This window comes from Oncorhynchus mykiss, chromosome 25 (assembly GCF_013265735.2).
Source record: "Oncorhynchus mykiss isolate Arlee chromosome 25, USDA_OmykA_1.1, whole genome shotgun sequence".
Classification (NCBI taxonomy): domain Eukaryota; kingdom Metazoa; phylum Chordata; class Actinopteri; order Salmoniformes; family Salmonidae; genus Oncorhynchus; species Oncorhynchus mykiss.
The window spans coordinates 15,212,890-15,232,649 of record NC_048589.1 but is presented as its reverse complement, the minus strand read 5'-3'; the positions used below and the strand labels follow the sequence as shown (position 1 = coordinate 15,232,649).

General features: G+C 43.2%; 1 protein-coding gene across 2 annotated transcripts in view; it reads left to right on the top strand.

Moving 5' to 3' along the window:
- Window positions 1-4,970: 4,970 nt before the first annotated feature.
- LOC110505405 (connector enhancer of kinase suppressor of ras 3) overlaps window positions 4,971-19,760 on the top strand; it is a 56,051-nt gene continuing 41,261 nt past the window's right edge. The window contains exon 1 of one of the 2 annotated variants that reach the window (XM_036962811.1): window positions 4,971-5,521. In XM_036962811.1, coding sequence (XP_036818706.1) covers window positions 5,461-5,521 — 61 coding nt within the window. In that variant the 5' untranslated portion in view covers window positions 4,971-5,460. The remainder of the gene's footprint in view (window positions 5,522-19,760) is intronic. The other variant, XM_036962812.1, reaches the window with a different exon arrangement.

Below are 19,760 nucleotides of genomic sequence, written 5' to 3'. Positions count from 1 at the left end.
GCTGCCAAATAGTAATTGAGTGTATGTAAACTTTTGACCCACTGGGAATGTGATGAATGAAATAAAAGCTGAAATAAATCACTCTTTACTATTATTCTGACATTTCACATTCTTAAAATAAAGTGGTTAAATGAAATGTCAGGAATTGTGAAAAACTGAGTTTAAATGTATTTGGCAAAGGTGTATGTAAACTTCCGGCTTCTACTGTAGGTGGCCTGTGCTGTACAGGACGAAGCACACACTCCTATTGAAATCCTGTTCACAAACAGGAAGAGATGACAACTCTTTTTTCTCCTCAGGTCGGTCCAACTCTCAGATTAGTTTTGTGCTCCGTGTGAATCGTGCGTTCCCCCCCCCCCCCCCCCCCCCCCTCACCGTTCCTCATCCCCACCCTTTCTCCACCTCCTCACCCCATGTCCCCCTTCACCTCCCTCAGCCACTACAATGTAGCCGAGGGGCATGCTCTCCCCCCAGGCCTCCTCCATACAACAATCCCATAATTCAGTAATCCCATCAGGACCTCTCCTGAATTCCACGCTTCCCAAATCCTCTGGATTTACCACATTCCCTTGGGAAGGAATGTGGAGCTGCAGTAGGCTACAGACTCCCCCTTTCAGTGCATTCAGACATATTTATGATGCCTAGCAACACTAGAGGACATATGCTGTGCCATGGGAGAGATTAAATGGTGTACTAACTGTTAAGACCCCATTTGTCAAACACTCATATCACTATCTGTGGCATGTTGTCATCATAACCTAAATATCATCAAACATAAACTCTACTTTGCATTCTGAAGTGAAGTATTATCCCCTTCTCTGGATCTTAACATAGTTTTGTTATACAATAGTTTGTGATATTATTTTTTACTTAGCAACATAATACAGTACAAACACTTTCATTTGTGGATGCCTCACTCTCACCCCAGACACCTTGAATGAAGAGTTCACCCTTCTTCAACATCTCCTGGCCTTCATCATATTCCTGTGATATTACAGAATTCACTCTCCTTGGCCTCCCTTGGAGATTCGTGCCTGTCTTCTCTCACACACTAATTGTTCTCATCATGTCTCAGCAAGTTATACTCCACAACACCCCCACAATGGCTTTGTTTACCGTGGGTGTGGGATGTCCACAAATATAACTGGCATGCCGTGATGTGAGTGATTGCTCCCTTGATCCACCTACTCATCACAGCCCAACTTAGCCTTGTTATTGTAAATTAATTATTCCTGTTTGAGGTGGGTGGGTGGGTGGTGGGGTTATTCAAAGGGATCCGTATATCAGGATTCTTTCTCTGGTCCCTATTTTTTCATATTTTCTTTGTCTTTGTCCCCTCCCCCTCACTTGTTAGTGCCCTGATCAAACAGAGAACTCCCTGCCAGGCAAGTTTACAGGTAGTTACAGTCAAACAGGTCAAATCACCAGACTAGGTCTGGGTAACCTCTCAAATTCCTCCAAAATCCTGTCTCATGCATTTTGTATCTCCTAGTCATAAACAAACCCTTTCATGGTATGTTGTGCAGGTGGTCAGAATAGTGTGTTTAAATCTGTGATCCAGACCTTTATTTTCTATTTGATTTAACTAGGCAAGTCAGTTAAGAACAAATTCTTATTTACAATGACTGCCTTTCCCGGCCAAATCCTAACCTGGACGAAACTGGACCAATTGTGCACTGCCCTATGGGACTCCCAATCACGGCAGGTTGTGATACAGCTTGGAATCAAACCGGGGTCTGTAGTGACGCCTCTAGCACTGAGATGCAGTGTCTTAGACCGCTGCGTCACCCGGGAGCCTCCATCTTTCATTCCCTCTAACTTGAGGGAAGAGCATTGACACGCACCCTTGCTTCTCTAGTCCCTGTTGTTCAGTTTAGCAGGCATAATGAGCAGCATGTTCAAACAGGAAGGAGGAGAAAAAGCAGAATAGTACAGTAGAATAGTATTGTGGTTTTTAGTATTTTATTGCCCGGCAGCAAAGTGATATGTGCTCAGGTGTAATTTAAGCTGATGATTAAAGTGTAGCTTGTACCTTCCAGCTGTGCAGAGGAGAGGGTTAGTAGGAGACTCTCCCTAGCAAGATGTGTTTTAGAGAGAGGGAGGGGGTTGAGGAAAATATATTTGGTTTGTATGAGAAACCATCTGTTGCTTAGGCCTTATTGCTATTGGTTACTCACTATGGCTACCTGTGGGAACAAAGACCATTACAACAGATACCCCCCTCATTCTGCTGTTTACTGAAAACACAGATACCACCCCATACTTTATGAATTACTGAATGGTACGACATTTTCACCCCTATGGCAAATAGAGTGACATGAAGTTCTGGCATTTCACAAAACAGGTCAAAAACGGTCAGGAAATACACAATATAATACAGTTGTCTTTGTAAACTGTCACACCAAGCATAGTTTAACCTAACGTTGTCAGCTTTGGGTCTTCACTCTGAACCTGAAATATACTGAACAAAAATATAAACGCAACACGTAAAGTGTTGGTTTCATGTGCTAAAATAAAAGCACATTTAAACATTTTTTAAAAACATCAAATTGATCAAAAATACAGTGTAGACATGGCTAATGTTGTAAATGACTATTGTAGCTGGAAACGGCTGATTCCCAATGGAATATCTACATAGGCGTACAGAGGCCCATTATCAGCAACCATCACTCCTGTGTTCCAATGGCACATTGTGTTAGCTAATCCAAGTTTATAATTTTAAAAGGCATTAGAAAACCCTTTTGCAATTATGTTAGCACAGCTAAAAACTGTTGTTCTGATTAAAGAAGCAATAAAACTGTCCTTCTTTAGACGAGTATCTGTGTATCTGGAGCAATAGCATTTGTGGGTTTGATTACAGACTCAAAATGGCCAGAAACAAAGACCTTTCTTCTGAAACTCATCAGTCTAATCTATGTTCTGAGAAATGAAGGCTATTCCATGCGAGAAATTGCCAAGAAACTGAAGATCTCGTACAACGCTGTGTTCTACTCCCTTCACAGAACAGCGCAAACTGTCTCTAACCAGAATAGAAAGAGGAGTGGGAGGCCCCGGTGCACAACTGGACAAGTACATTAGACTGTATAGTTTGAGAAACAGACGCCTCACAAATCCTCAACTGGCAGCTTCATTAAATAGTACCCGCAAAACACCAGTCTCAACATCAACAGTGACGAGGCGACTCTGTGATGCTGGCAGAGTTCCTCTATCCAGTGTCTGTGTTCTTTTGCCCATCTTAATCTTTTATTTTTATTGGCCAGTATGAGATATTGCTTTTTCTTTGCAACTCTGCCTAGAAGGCCAGAATCCCGGGGTCGCCTCTTCACTGTTGACGATGAGACTGGTGTTTTGCGGATACTATTTAATGAAGCTGCTGTAACAGTATAACTTTAGACCGTCCCCTCGCCCATACCCGGGCGCGAACCAGGGACCCTCTGCACACATCAACAACAGTCACCCACGAAGCCTCGTTACCCATCGCTCCACAAAAGCCACGGCCCTTGCAGAGCAAGGGGAACTACTACTTCAAGGTCTCAGAGCAAGTGACGTCGCCGATTGAAACGCTATTTAGCGTGCACCGCTAACTAAGCTAGCCGTTTCACATCCGTTACACTGCCACAGATCCAATCACAAACATCCCAGATCCAATCACAACTTTGCTATTATAAAAGTAGCTTTCCAATGTGACAAGAAGTCCTCATTGTTATAATAAGCAAAGCATAACTTGTAGTAGGACAATTCAGAAGTGAGTGGCTTATAATTGCCTGCAGAGTAATAGCTCACCAACAGAGCGCAGCCGTGAGTTGTAACCAATGATAGGCCTGATAAGAATTAATCGGATCAAAGTGTAGGCACAACCGGGAGTATAATGTTTTCAGGGATACAGCTAACTCAATCTAGCTTCATTTTCCACTGAAAACCAGATGTGGGAACTCCACTCAGGCATTTTCTTTTAGCCCGCTAGTTAGGTTAAAGTGTAGGCTACGAAGGCTGTGTTTACACAGGCAACCTAACACTGATATTTTGTCCCACTAATTGGTCTTTTGACCAATCACATCAGATCTTTTCACAACAGATCTTTATCAGAGTTGATCTGATTGGTCAAAAGACCAATTAGTGAAGAAAATATCAGAATTGGGACGCAGCCAAAAAGTTGTGGTGTGATGAAACAGTCTATAATATTTATCTTGTTAAAAAAAGAACAGACTACATCACTCATAATATATGAATCTGCAGAGACAGAAACACACGGTAAACAAAATTCAAGAATGTTATTATTTTCAAACTTTTGTGAATGCAACACTTTATTATAGCATAGGCCTGCTACTGTCTGTGGGCTTGGCAGCCAAAAGAGCAGGCAGCTGCCGACTACAAATCACCTTGCACCAAAAATAACTACTCATTATTATTTGTAAATCAATCAATCAGTCATCAATTACCCACAATCCCTTATAGATTTGATATCTATGTCTCAGACATGGCCCTTGCTAACATTATTCAATAATGTACAACCGCAGCCTGCAATTCGGGGCGTTCCTGCATGTTGGAATAAACCCCTCTCCTCGAGCACCCCATTGGTTCCTGCATGAACACCCACCCCCCCACGAAGCATGACATATGCACCTTTGAATGTGGGTCAAAATAAATAATAGTATTTTCTGTAGTAGTTTTCTTTCACCCCTCTCCACCGGAGGCCTCTTGCTAGCTAACGGGAGCAACATCGGTAGACAGTGTCCTTCGCTCCTGCCTGCCGAACACCTGCCCTCACCATCGTTAGTAGAATTGTGGGAAAACAGTGCCCGACAGGGAGGAGTGAAGGACACTGTTTACCGGGCTTCGTGGGTGACTGTTGATGTGTGCAGCGGGTCCCTAGTTCGCGCCCGGGTATGGGCGAGGGGACGGTCTAAAGTTATACTGCACAGCAGACGGGAGGCTATGGCGACACACTGCTTGCTAGTGAGCGACACAGTGTTGCTCCAGCCAGCTGGCAGGGGCAAAGGACACATTATTGTACATTAACGCCACCAACTATTCTGGAGCACCCACGCCTCCCGCCTGTCTTAACTTAAAAATGTACCATGTAAGTGTAAAGATATGCAGGAACGCCCAGAAATATGGTCCGCAATTGCACCCGTCGCACATTATTTGTGGTGGTGTTGATTGCTCCGCCCCGTTGGGTAGTTTTAGCTGAGCAGAAACTGTGCAACTTGATCTCAAGCCCAGTGAAGAACCATGGGGGGTTCACTCCTGCCTCTAGCCATGCGTGTGAAAGAGTTCCCAGTCACTGAGTGCGCCGAGGATACGAGCTAGAGAGAAGAGGATCACAGAGAGACTGCTGCTATACAGAGAAGATCAAGAAGCAATGGGAGTTTGATAATAAATTAATAAAGTGACAATCGTAGGCTACCGAAACAGTGTTTTGTATGGTCGTTTTCTAATTATTGTTTAAGTTCGTTTGAGATGCAAGCAATGGATCCAATAACGAAGTGGACACCAAAGCAAGTTGTCGACTGGATGAAAGGTATGGATCACTTTCACAATAATTGCCCATGTTAACCCCTATATGAAACTTGAAACCAGCACCCAATACCGCATATTCGCCATTCCCTGCAACGCGCTTTTTGTTATTTCAAGTTTCGTTAACCACTATGTGCAGCCGCAAACTGTCGTCCCTGACAACTTGTTGCACATAGAACAAAGGTAAACATATGCATATTCTATTTAGATATTCTTATATACCCATAGTAAATTACTAATGTTTTGAAGTTTGATTCAAAATATATTATAAGTAACAGCTGTGTTATCTTTGACAGACACTCAAAATGATTGTGACAAGTGGAACAACTTTTCCAGCCAGATTGCAACATTGTTTGAGAAGGGCGCAGTATTGCCACTTGCACTGTTCTTTGAGAAGTCGACTTCAGACCGCGATACATTTTGGCATCTGACTGTTAGAGTAATAACCAAAAACAGTGCAGTCATATGTAGGTTCACAACTTAGCAAGCACAATGTGTTACAATAGGTATTTTTTACTATAGGCATAATTGAGTTGAATATCAATATATGTATATATATATATATATATGAGTCTTAATGAAGTATAATTGTCCCAGTCAGCTAGTTTGAAACACTGGACTCAACTCAAAACTGTGATATTTGGGTCAAACAAACACAGCTAGCAAAATGTTGTATTGGAACACCTAGCTCTCAAACTTTAATCCATATTTAGTTTTCAGCCCTTACATTCACCAACTGTGGGCTCCATGTGAACTAACGTTACAATTCAGACGCAGTGTATTTACGTTAAGAAACGTCAGTAATCATCGCTTTCAAACCGGTTTTCGAAACATGCTGATATGCCCCTCATATCAGCAAGAAGTAATCTTTCAAATAAAAAAGATACACTTAATGTAGCAATTTTGCACAGATCCACAAGCTGTGTGTGCCTCCAGTTGTCAAACTACACGTCCTCCCAAGTTAGGCTTACACACAGGTGTTCGGCGCAAACTAGATAGCTAATTACCACCGGTTGCATCCTACGTCTTACCATGAACAAGGGATGTAAACATGCAGATAAGGCTACTAGGGAACACTGACCCTAATAAAGGCGTGTAGTAGTTTAACCTTATGGTTTTGTGAAAATATTTTTTTGCTGATATGAAAGATAAGTTCCTTGTGTTTCCAAAACCATGCCTCAAGCAATGCGTTTTAACGTTCAGAGGATCACCAAGATCTTATGAAAACCCCCCTGACCAGAAGATACTATCGTCAATAGGTGCTCATGAAGTTATCATATATAAATGTGGTATGGAACACCCAGCAGGTTCTTGCTCTAAGACTTCAATCTGGAATGCTGGTTATGGAAATGTATGACATCGCCAAAGGACTATTTTCTTTGAACTACCTGAGCCCTTTCACAACGTTGGCATGTAAAGTGACTGTCTGCTACTGGTATATGAAGTATCAACAGTCCCCTATACACAGCCACACTCCACCTTTGCTTCAAGAGATGTCATGGGAAGTATATGAAACATTTTTAGGTGGATAGAAGTGCCTCTTGTGCTCGCCCTTATCAAAATCTGAAGGCTCAAAAGGTGTTTCAACTTTCAAGTACAATATGTCAGCATGACCCAAGGCCATCTGCCAGTGAATTATCTCAACCTGGTCTCAGAGCATTTCATATTATTCTCTACTTAAATCCAAAACACTCCATTTAGTATCATATGTTATGTTTCGTATGGTATCTAATTAATTTGTGGATGTCCATCACCCATTTCGTATGATATGGTACGAATTTGCAAAACGTATGATATGTTACGAATTATAGCTAGGTGGCTAGGTGGTTCGTTAACATTAGCTAGGAGTTAGGTTAGAGTTAGGGGGAAGGGTTTGCTAACTTGAAAAGTTGCTCAAATGCAATAGTTGTCCATGATGAGATTTGAACTCGTAACCTTTCTAACAATACCAAACGTAACATGTCATACTAAATGGTGTGTCTCAGAGATGCGTACAGAATAAGAGCAGGTTGAGTATGTCAAGAGAAAAGTCCGATCTGAAATGGTTTGATATATCCTAGGGTCTTGATTTTTTTCAGAGTAATGTTATTTGATAGTTTCTACTTCTTTCACTGCCCTGAACTGAACATCCATGTGTAGTTGCTGAATGAAGCAAACCTGGTGTGTAGGCCACCTACTCTTCCTGTTCAGTGTGTAGATGTGCTAAAGGGATTGTGGGGGGTTAGTGGATGGAGGGTGGATTAGCTCCGTACACAGCCAGAGAGAAGAACGAGCAGGTCCTGTCTGACTCAGCAGTTATCCACTGGAGGGTCTTACCACTGGATTTTTAGAGGGCTCTGTTCAGTGGACAGCCAATGAACAGCCGCTGTGCCTAAAATGACAACGGGCCATTTGTGCCTAACATGCGGTTTGAACTCAACAAACACCAGTGATGCCTGTGCTAATTGCCCTAAGGTTGTTTTCTTCAGAGGGATCATGGTTGCTTCAGTGTGTTTTTGGTCAACAGACGTTTGTTGACTTGATTGTTGGAAGCTTATTAGTTGTGGTCCGTGAATGTATATTGTGACTGAAAGGCTAGTTTAATCTCTCCATTTAACATTGTGTTTGACTGGATGTCCTGTGGCACCATTCTCACCAGGTCGTCAAGCAATCATTAAAAGGATTACATTTATTTTTATCGTCAATAGCACACAAGGTCCAACTGAAACTCGACTTCCTCTTTTAACTGTCTCGTAATAAAGCAACACCTCACAACGCATTTCCCCAATGTGACCTACTTGTTGTGTGTATGTACTGACATGTATGTTTAACTGACACATGGAAACACACACACACTACATGGTAATGCATGTCAACTATTTTTCGTTGTCAGACCCCAGTAAGACTAGCTGTCGCCATTGGCGCCGGCTAATGGGGGTCTTAATTAAATCAAACCCCTCTGAATTGGAGAGGTGCGGGGGCTGCCACATTGGGTTCCCGGGGAGCTGCTGTTGTGGAGGTTTAAATGCCTTGCTTATGACAGATTTTTCAACTTGTCAGCTCAGGGATTCAAACTGGCAACCTTTCGGTTAATGGCCCAATGCTCTAACCACTAGGCTACCTGCCACCAATCACCTTACTACCTTATGCACTAATATAGTGAAATTCACTTAATAAAGTTTGAATTCAAATTCAAATGTTCCTTTGCAATAGGTACTAACAAACAAAAGCACACCACACCGGGTTTAGAAGTTGATGGCAGACTCCAGTCATTTTCCAAATATAGTCTTGAATCGATGACGAATGCCCAGACTGAGGTGAGCTAATGATATTCTGAGAATGTTTAGTTCAAAATTCAGCTGAGTAGTTTCACACTTTCAACTCAATACATTTTTTTCACCCTACCTCCTACTTACATGGGAAATTGTGTCAAGTTTGTTCAGGCATTCTGAATATGTAAATTTACACATACTGTTCAAGTTGGTGAGTAAGAATAGGCATTCATAGTTTGTGTGGCAAAACTCACATTACTGTCTGCTGACTGTAGTTTTAAGATAAATATCAGCAGTATATTGTTACAGTAACGATATGTTCCAAGGTCTTCATAATTTGACAACAAAATACTCCAATCGCAACTCCTCTTGCATGCAGACTGTTGTAATTGGTGAGGGAAATGTAGCGACAGGTTTATTTTTAAGCAATGGGCCACGATTAGCAAGTGGTTGATCTAGTGGCCTACATCTGTCCCAATGAGGTAATAGGATGGAAATGTCAAAAGTAAAGAGTGTGCATTGGCATGCCAAATCCGGTGATTAGCATGTGTGTACTGGATTGTGCATGCGCTATGAGTGTACCATAGCCGCAAGAAGATGTTTAGGGGTGGGGGGTGCTGCAATACCTTTTTCGAGGCTATGTATGCAGTGCACTCTCATGCCCAGTGCCGTTGCTTATAGAGCATGTCCGAGGCCTTCTCATGATCCTTATCAGGCAATAATCGTGTCGCCACGTAGTGTTGACCCTTATTAAGCCATGCGTCTCTCTACTACACGTGAGAATGCACTTCTCTCTCCTCCCGCACGCTGGTACATGTTTGAACAGTCCTCACAATGAAGGCTTTATTAATCCCCTATGATAACCTGCATCGACTGTGTACACAGCCAGCAGAGAGGCAGGTGTTCATGTCACCTGAACTGGTCTTAGCGCCACGGAACTCCCCTCCACCCTACTAGTGTCCCGTTCATAGAATGAAAGAGGCAGGTTTTTCCATGGAAATCATTCAGATAAAACCATGTCCTCTGTCACTAACCAATTTCTAGTCATCCTGTCATTCTCTCTTTAGAGCAGCATTATTGATCTAGAGAGTTCTGTGGGACTTCCTAGTGGGAAGGGTTTTTAGACCTCTGGGAAGCTGTGTAAGAGGATTTTCACCGGGGGATAGGGGCTTGAAAGTGATGACGATGGTTGCGCCCTGCCTGTCTTGTTCCTCACGGGCCCATGTGTTTAACCTGGCCGGTAAGAGCTCACCATATGGGGACTTCTTAATACATCGTTAATATTTCTCCTTTGTCCTAGTTGTGTGCAACAGTGTTGGATTGGGTGAGTTGGTGGTTAGGCCAAGGATTTAATCATTTATTAGAATGTGCACAATATTCTCTGAGGTTGAATAAAGGTTGCAAACTGTAAACCAGAATCCGTTGACATTTGCATGATCCACCAACATTCATTTTATGATGCTCTGGAAACTGGGCAGCGGCAGTTTGCGTTTCATGTGCATCGCAAATCTCCCAGATCATCTGAGTTTAGCAGTGCTGCTAGAGGTTTGGCCCCAGTCTGCCCTAAGAGTATTGGCCTCAAACACACACAGAGCTTAACACTTGGGGACTGAAAAGAACTGCAACCTGAGGTGGCACTGCACAGGGCACACACGGGTCACTGCAGCATAGTGGTTGACTGCCCATGCAGAGAGTTGTTTGTGTGTGCGCTTGAGAGCGAAAGATGGTGTACCTCAACTTCGGAATCATCTGAGGGATATTTCTAGACTTAACATAGTGTTGTAAACAACTGAAATGGTTGGTATTTAATTTTGACCTCACAATAGAATGTCTGTTAATTGTGTTTTGTGTTATGCACAGTGACAACAAATAAGCCATCAGTGACAAATAGGCCTGTTCGATAAGGGCAGGAAGTGCAAACTACAGTGGTGTTGCTGGTAATACCAAAGCATTATGGAGTCAGCTATGCTATAACAGTCACTGGATATGACAGGAATGTGTTGGGCTGGCTTTCTGCTACTGAACCAAACTACTGCCTCAGTGAATCAGCAGTGAAAACACGCATGAATGTCCTTTTATGCACTTGCCCCACCAGTTGCTTCTAGAGGATTTACATGCCTGAGCCAGAATGACTGCTCAGCCTCTCTCGGTAAAGAACACACTGCATATACACATACAAGTCCAAGTCCTCTCACTCCCCCTCACACTGTTATTGTTCGCTCATTTATCCTAAGCGCTCTCATGCTACAACCAAATTAACATATGTTGTATACTGGGAATTGAGCAATATTTTGTGGCTCTCAAGTATGCCTAGATGGTCATATATACTGTATGATATGTGAGACCGCATGTTGAGAACATGTCTAGGCAAGTCTACATTCTACCAACCACAGGCTGTCCCAAGAGATTGCATTCCTCATGTTGGCTATCCCCACTGCTGACATTAACACATGTAATGTCTAGGGTTGCATATTTTGGGGAATATTCAGAGGTGGAAACTTTCCATGGGAATTAATGAAAATATATGCAAATTTAATATTCATACCATTTAAATGTAGATGTTTATTTTCATTGGATATATTTACCATATCATATGGAGACAGAAACATAAACATTTTACCTTTATCATCAGTAGACATAATTGCAAATGATTAAATCCTTCCAATAGAATTATAATTTTTTGTTATGAATTTAACTTTAAATGAGTTGACTCATCACATGGGATGATTTCACTGAACAACAACAAAAGGGAATATTGAATGATCCCCAATGTGCTTTGAGGCGGCTGATGTTGGTGGGATTTGGAGGATTGAGGCATCAAGGGAAAGTGCCTCAGATCCACAAAGTCCCTTCCACCTGGTGGCTGATGCAATATGGCAGTGGTGACAACATATCTCATCTCCATCCCAAAGCCCTTGCTTGGAAGTGTACTTCGCCAGACTGCCAAGAACCTTACCCTCATCCAGGCCAAGGTGGCGAGACACGATAGTGATGACACCATAGGCCTTGTTGATCTCTGCACCAGACAGGATGCTCTTGCCAGCATAATTGGGGTCCAACATGTATGCCGCGGTGTGTTTGGGCTTCAGGCAGGAGTCTTCACACTTTTTGATGCATTTCAGAATTGCAGTTTCCTCTGCTTGGAGCAACAGTGAAGTGGTCAGGGTAGTACTGATTTCTTCTCTTACATCTGCAAGCAGAGTCTGAACATCAGACAGGATGGCATTGTCTCCCTCAATCTGTGCAATGTCTACTGCTATAGGTTTCAGGAGTTTCAGGCTGCTTACCACTCTCGCCCAAAATACATCATCCAGGAGGATACTCTTGATGGGGCTGTCCATATCGGCAGACTGTGATATGGCCATTTCTTGGAAAGACACCTTCCCCTCCAGGAGACTGTCAAACATGATGACAACACCACCCAACAGGTGTTGCTGGGCAGCTTCAATGTGGTGCTCCTATTCTTCTCACTTTGCTTGGTGATGTAGATTGCTGATAAAACTTGATGATCATTCACATACCTAAGCATTTCCTTGGCTCTCTTGCAGAGTGTATCCATTGTTTTCAGTGCCATGATGTCCTTGAGGAGCAGATTCAATGCATGAGCAGCACAGCCAATGGGTGTGATGTGAGGGTAGGACTCCTCCACTTTAGACCAAGCAGCCTTCATGTTGGCAGCATTGTCTGTCACCAGTGCAAATACCTTCTGTGGGCCAAGGTCATTGACTGCCTTCAGCTCATCTGCAATGTAGAGACCGGTGTGTCTGTTGTCCCTTGTGTCTGTGCTCTTGTAAAATACTGGTTGAGGGGTGGCGATGATGTAGTTAATTTTTCCTTGCCCACAACCTTCGACCACCCATCAGAGATGATTGCAACACAGTCTGCTTTCTCTATGGTTTGCTTGACCTTCACTTGAACTCTGTTGAACTCTGCATCCAGCAAATGAGTAGATACAGCATGTTGGAGGGGTGTATGCTGGGTGATAAACATTCAGAAATCTCTTCCAATACACATTGCCTGTGAGCATCAGACTGGAACCAGTTGCATACACAGCTAGAGCAAGACACTCATCAGCATTTCTCTGACTACGTTCCTCCATTGTCAAAAAAAAATCTGATTTCAGGAGGACCGTGAGCTGTTGCTATCGATAAGGTGTCACCTCAAATAGAAGTAAAGGGACTTTTATCAGAGGTTGCTTGTTGTGAGCTTTATGCACATGGCCAGATGATTCTGCATCTTTGTTGCATTCTTCACATATGATTTGGCACAGTATTTGCAAATGTACACAGCTTTTCCTTCTACATTAGCTGCAGTGAAATGTATCCACACGTCAGATAGTGGCCGTGGCATTTTCCTGAAAAGATTTGGGGAAAAAATGAGCAATAAAAATACAATTCCATGAACAGATAAATAGTTAAGCAGTTAGATTAAACAACTCCTTTGTAAAATAAATGTTTGAAAATGAAACGTGTATGGAAACAGGTGAATTAACACTCCTCAGTTAGCAGGCTCAAGCAAGCTTAAAAACCCACATGGTAGCAAAAGCTAACTAGCAGAAATTAACAAGTTAGAAATTATTTAAACACTCTTTGCTGTAGGCTACTATTTACAAGTTAACAGAAAATTATGTCACATAAAATATATTCACCCCACCCAGTATTGTAATCAAAACTTACTAGAAAGCATGTAGCATCAATAGCATCTCATTAGTGTGCGAGATCTTGAGAATCAGCTGTACATGTGATGGAAGAGTGCACTGCACATGTGATGGAAGAATGCACTGTGCATGCAGAGGGTTGTAATTCCATTGAATTGGGGATAGTTTAAACAAAATATTCCTCAATACCTAGAATTGCCTTACGTGTATACCACAAAAAAGGTTCACTGTTATAAGCTAACTTTTTTAAATGAATTTAAGCAAAATTCCAGGGCTTAACTTCCCATTAAAAATTTCCGGAAGAATTCCGACCTTTGCAACCCTAGTAATGTCTAGGGCTGCACCCATTTAGTTGACTGGTCGAAAGGTGGTTGCTCGACCGAGATTTCTTTAGTCGAGCAGTAGCCCCAAAAAATAATAGATACATATCTATCTCATGGTGTACAAGACCGGTCTGATTTTGTGCCTGTCTGAGTGGACTAATCTATTGTGAAGGCCGTGGGGATGGCACATGTGCTACTGAAAGTGTTTATGGTTATATTACATAGGACCAATGGTGCAACACTAATAAAAATAATATTATTTTATAACAAATGAGCTTTCTCCCGCGTTGGATAGTGGTCGCTGTCTGCGGTTCAGAAACACATCGGTGCGCTGTTGAATTGGCGCCTTTTCCTAGACCATGTTGCGACGTGCATAATGGCACAGTTAACCATTATATTGGTGTTGAGAACAATTCCACACATCCGACTTCCCCTTTTACCTCATGAGCAACCAGTAGCCTAAACCTTCCTCAGTTTTCGAGTTTATTTGTCACGTCCTCTGCATCCATTTTTCCGTTATGGTGTTCAGAGTTTGTTATAACCAATTTATTGATGTGATTGACATGCCAGGCCATATTGGCCATGTGCATGCGATGCATAAAGAGAGCTAGGGTTGAGGGAATAGGGAATGTTTTTCCTAAACAAATGAGGGATTTCAGTAACAACTTTATAGTCAGAAATGGCTGTAATTATGTTGCAGCTTCAGCAACACGGACAGCCCTGTACACACTGTTGATGTGTGGTGGTCGCTGCAGCAGGGAGGAGAGGGAGACAACACTATACACACTGTTGCTGTGTGGTGGTCGCTGCAACAGGGAGGAGAGGGAGACAACACTATACACACTGTTGATGTGTGGTGGTCGCTGCAACAGGGAGGAGAGGGAGACAACACTATACACACTGTTCATGTGTGGTGGTCGCTGCAGCAGGGAGGAGAGGGAGACAACACTATACACACTGTTCATGTGTGGTGGTCGCTGCAGCAGGGAGGAGAGGGAGACAACACTATACACACTGTTCATGTGTGGTGGTCGCTGCAGCAGGGAGGAGAGGGAGACAACACTATACACACTGTTGATGTGTGGTGGTCGCTGCAGCAGGGAGGAGAGGGAGACAACACTATACACACTGTTCATGTGTGGTGGTCGCTGCAGCAGGGAGGAGAGGGAGACAACACTATACACACTGTTCATGTGTGGTGGTTTGCTGCAGCAGGGAGGAGAGGGAGACAACACTATACACACTGTTCATGTGTGGTGGTCGCTGCAGCAGGGAGGAGAGGGAGACAACACTATACACACTGTTGATGTGTGGTGGTTTGCTGCAGCAGGGAGGAGAGGGAGACAACACTATACACACTGTTGATGTGTGGTGGTCGCTGCAGCTGGGAGGAGAGGGAGACGATGGGTGCTAGTCACAGTCACTCACTGTCGTTTTTAAACACAGCGCAGCAAGTCTGAGCCCGGCCCGGCACAATCAAATCAATTGCTTGTCGTACTACCTCTAGTCAAGTGTTTGTCCTAATTATTTAATCAACCCGTGTGCTTAAAGCATCAGACAAGCTCATTGAAAATAGTTGATTTGATTAAAAAAAACAGAATGTGTCTACATATGGAAAATACATGTTTAAACATTTTGACCAATCGACTTGTCGAAATGACAGACGACTCTTCGTCTGCCAAGTTTTTTTTTTTTGTGTCGAAGACAGCCCTAGTAATGTCTGCCTTTTATAGTTTAACTGATATGTTAGCCCTCAGACTACTGATATCTCCTGTCTCAAGGATAATATTACCATTTCAGTGGTCCAACACAATCCTATAACTAGAATTGGTGTGTGCTTCTTTTCATTCAGAATGTGCTTCTTTCCATCCATTCAGGTCTGTCAATGTACTCTAAGTGTTGGCAAGCATCCATATCTAGCTAGAGATGTTTATACACTGTAATTGCCTCTTTAGATCAGCCACCTCTTGTTGACTCCCTACATTCAAATGTCCTGATGTACAAAGCAGCTGTGATGGACCCGCTTTCTTTTTCCACATTCCTCTAGCAGTTCTTTGAGTCCCTGGGCTCCCTGGTGTGGCTCTCCTTACTGTGGCCCTACGGCCATGGCAAGCAGGGTGGTGAGAGAAATGGATGGATGAGGGAGGTTTTGGCGGGCTTCAACCAGGAAATGAAAAACACCTGGTGGACCCTTGGGAAATCCCACTGTCTTTTTGGTTAATTACAAGTCGTGTGTGTGTGTGTGTGTGTGTGTGTGTTACAGTTTTATGACATCACTAACAAGGGGTAGATAAGGCAACATGGATGTAGGAGTCACAACATGGATGACTAGGAGTCACCTTTTTTTTGTTTTGTAGTTAAAGGAGAGTTGTGAAAATTTCACAGAGAAATATTCAAAATACCTCCCATTTGAAGTCATACCTCTTAAGGGGAAAAACTGACACATGCTTTAAAGGCTTTGTCTTTAGTTCCTTTCGCCAGGGTTCCCCTTTACCCTCCAGGGACTGGGCTTTCATGGAATGACAATCAACCTAGTTTTCCACCAATATCTTGGAAGAATTCACTGGCACATTTGCTTTTCCAGAGGTCTGCTCCTTCATAGAGTACTTGTTAGTGCTGTGTCATGTTCTGTGTGGGTATTTGCAGCGGTGCCGAATGGCCTGCTGTGTTCTATTATCTGATGAATTCAACTGCTAATATCATGTCAAATTCATACTAATCCTCTCCCCAAACAGAAGTACTAAGCCCTTGAATTTCAAACAACACACTTTTCCTTGTCAACCTACGCTGAATGGGCACTACAAAAGAATTGAGGTGTGTTTTGAATGGTCGAACTATAATATTTAGCTACTCAGCAGCACCTGCATTTGTTTAAACAGGAAGGGTAGGGGTGCGGCCTGACTCGGACAAAGAGAAAATCTCAATTGGTTTTGCTCGACTCGTATCACCTCTCTCCTCCGTCCTCTCAACGCCTACTTTTGAAAAAGGTCAGAGGTAATGAAAGAGCTAAGGGCAGGAAACGTAGAAACAAATGCTCTTGATTGAAATGACTCTCACGTCATCAGGCAAATTATCATTAATGGGGTGGAATCCCAAAAGAAATGTTTAAAGTTATAAAAGCAAATTGAACTAGATGCGCAAGACATTTTTATAGATGAAAGGATAAGTAGCGTATCATTTTTAAATATGTGGATGCTTTTTCCTCAGAGAAAACAGCTGATTCAAAGGGGGGTATGGAGGATTTCAAACACTTCCGTGCTAGCACCCAAAAGGATACTCCTGTGCATTCTCTGCTGAAGTAGGTAATCGAGGAGGTGAGCAGACTTCTCTGTTCAGTAAATTTACATTGACAAAGAATTTCGGTGGATTTAATTTACAATAATCTGTTAATCATTTTTGTTCTGTCATGATAGTGTTGAGAGACATGGAACAGGTGCGAAGAAAGGTTCAAACAAGAGAAGCACACCTGGAAATGAAAAGGGTGTGTTTTTGTGGTTAAAAAAAAGAAGATTATTGCCGTGTTACTGTTCCACTGCCAGAAGGAACTGGTCGATCATTCAGGATTTGTGGGAGTTCTTCCTATCTGTTTGTGTGTCACTCACATGCATCATAAGAGATCTAGAAACACGTTGTGTGTCAGAGAGAGAGCGTGAGACCCCGGCAGTGGTATAAAGTAGTTTTACGAAAGTACTTTACAAGTCATTTTTTTGGGGGGGGACATCTGTACTTTACTAAACTATTTATATTTTTGACTTGTACTTTTACTTCACTACATTCTACATATTGAATGCTTAGCAGGGCAGAAAATGGCCCAATATCCCTACTGCCTCTGATCTGGCGGTCTCGCTAAACACAAATGCTTTGTTTTTAAATGATACTTAGGTGGCTGATCTAAGTAGTATTTTACTGAGTGACTTTCACTTTTGAATCATTTTCTATTAAGTTATCTTTACTTTTACTCAATTATGACAATTGGGTACTTTTCCCACCACTGGACCCAGGCATGTCATTAACATGGCAGAGAAGGAGCCTGTGTGCTGTGCCACTGCCTGGCAGTGATATGGATGTCTGTCTGCGTTGTGCCCTGTTTGTGTCACACTGGCTGGTCACGCTGTCACTCACAGATGGCATACCACTGAAGGTGACTCACCATCAGTCTCTCCCACACAGAGAACGGGATCGACTCATCTCCCTCTGTTCCGAAGGATCTGAGCGCTAGCTGTCGGGACTCATATTACATTCAAATGTTCGTTTCAGTTCCAATGTACAGTGTATAATCTGAGTAAGAGGGCATTTGGGTGACTGTGAAATTTCAATGAAAGTGATACAGCCCGTCATTGTGGTGTTGATTTCCAGCATATTGCTTTTTACTCGTGTTTAATGACATGGTGTTTTCTGTCCTGTGTGTGCTGATGACTTTATGGTCTCCCCCCTGCCCCCCCCCCCCCCCCCCCCCCCCCCTTCTCTATCCCTGACCTGGATGTGTGTAGGCTGTAAATCTTTCTAAACAAGATGTCCGTTCTCTCCCCTCTTCCCCCTCCCCCGTTTCATCAATGGCAGCTGATATCTTCACAAGTGTCTTTTGTTTGAGACGGAACCATATACGGTTCCCATAGAAATGTGGTTTGTCAATAACCACCTAAATGAGCTGTGCACGTTTCTCCCTCCCCAGCCTGCATGTTTTTGTTGTGGTTTCTGTTGGCTTCCATGACAGAGCTATTCCACTAGCCTGTAATCAGCATACCAGGCCACCATGATCATACACCAGACACGGAGAGAAGAGGCCACTGTTCTCAGTTCACTGTACAGGCAGACTCTTTAGCTGTCTGAGTAGGGTCAAGAGTTCTTCCTTGGTCAGGTTTCATCGTCAGGAAAACCTCCTTGCCATATCCTACAGTATGAGCCTATGGTTGGGCCTAGTGTAGGTGTCCTCTGCCTCGCTGGGATGAGGCCTGGCGGTTTTCTCTCTCTGTGAAGACTGAAGGGACAACCTCAGAAAGACTGCAATTATGGTTTAGCTTGGAGGGATGTAGTAATGGTTTAGAAGCTGACATAGTAGAGACAGAGTAGTTGTTGACATGGAGGCTGAGAGTAGTTGTTGACATGGAGGCTGAGAGTAGTTGTTGACATGGAGGCTGAGAGTAGTTGTTGACATGGAGGCTGAGAGTAGTTGTTGACATGGAGGCTGAGAGTAGTTGTTGACATGGAGGCTGAGAGTAGTTGTTGACATGGAGGCTGAGAGTAGTTGTTGACATGGAGGCTGAGAGTAGTTGTTGACATGGAGGCTGAGAGTAGTTGTTGACATGGAGGCTGAGAGTAGTTGTTGACATGGAGGCTGAGAGTAGTTGTTGACATGGAGGCTGAGAGTAGTTGTTGACATGGAGGCTGAGAGTAGTTGTTGACATGGAGGCTGAGAGTAGTTGTTGACATGGAGGCTGAGAGTAGTTGTTGACATGGAGGCTGAGAGTAGTTGTTGACATGGAGGCTGAGAGTAGTTGTTGACATGGAGGCTGAGAGTAGTTGTTGACATGGTGGAGGCTGAGAGTAGTTGTTGACATGGTGGAGGCTGAGAGTAGTTGTTGACATGGTGGAGGCTGAGAGTAGTTGTTGACATGGTGGAGGCTGAGAGTAGTTGTTGACATGGTTGAGGCTGAGAGTAGTTGTTGGCATGGTGGAGGCTGAGAGCAGTTGTTGGCATGGTGGAGGCTGAGAGCAGTTGTTGACATGGTCAAAACAGTTTTTCAAGCGACTGGCAAGTTCTGGGAGGTGTTAGTCGCACAAAGACTTTGGCTGCGCTAAGACTATTGTTAAAAACAGACCTGCAACAATATGAGCATGGAGGGCCAGGAAAAAGACAAGTTGTGGGGTTGTGGCGCAACAGTTTTCTGACATTTTGGTGGCTCTTTTGTTACTGTCTTTAGCGGTTGTTTGTGCAAGGTTTATGAGCAGCGTGGCTGGCTGCAGAGGGATGCATGTTTATGTGAAGGTGAGAGGTAGTTCTAAAACCACCAG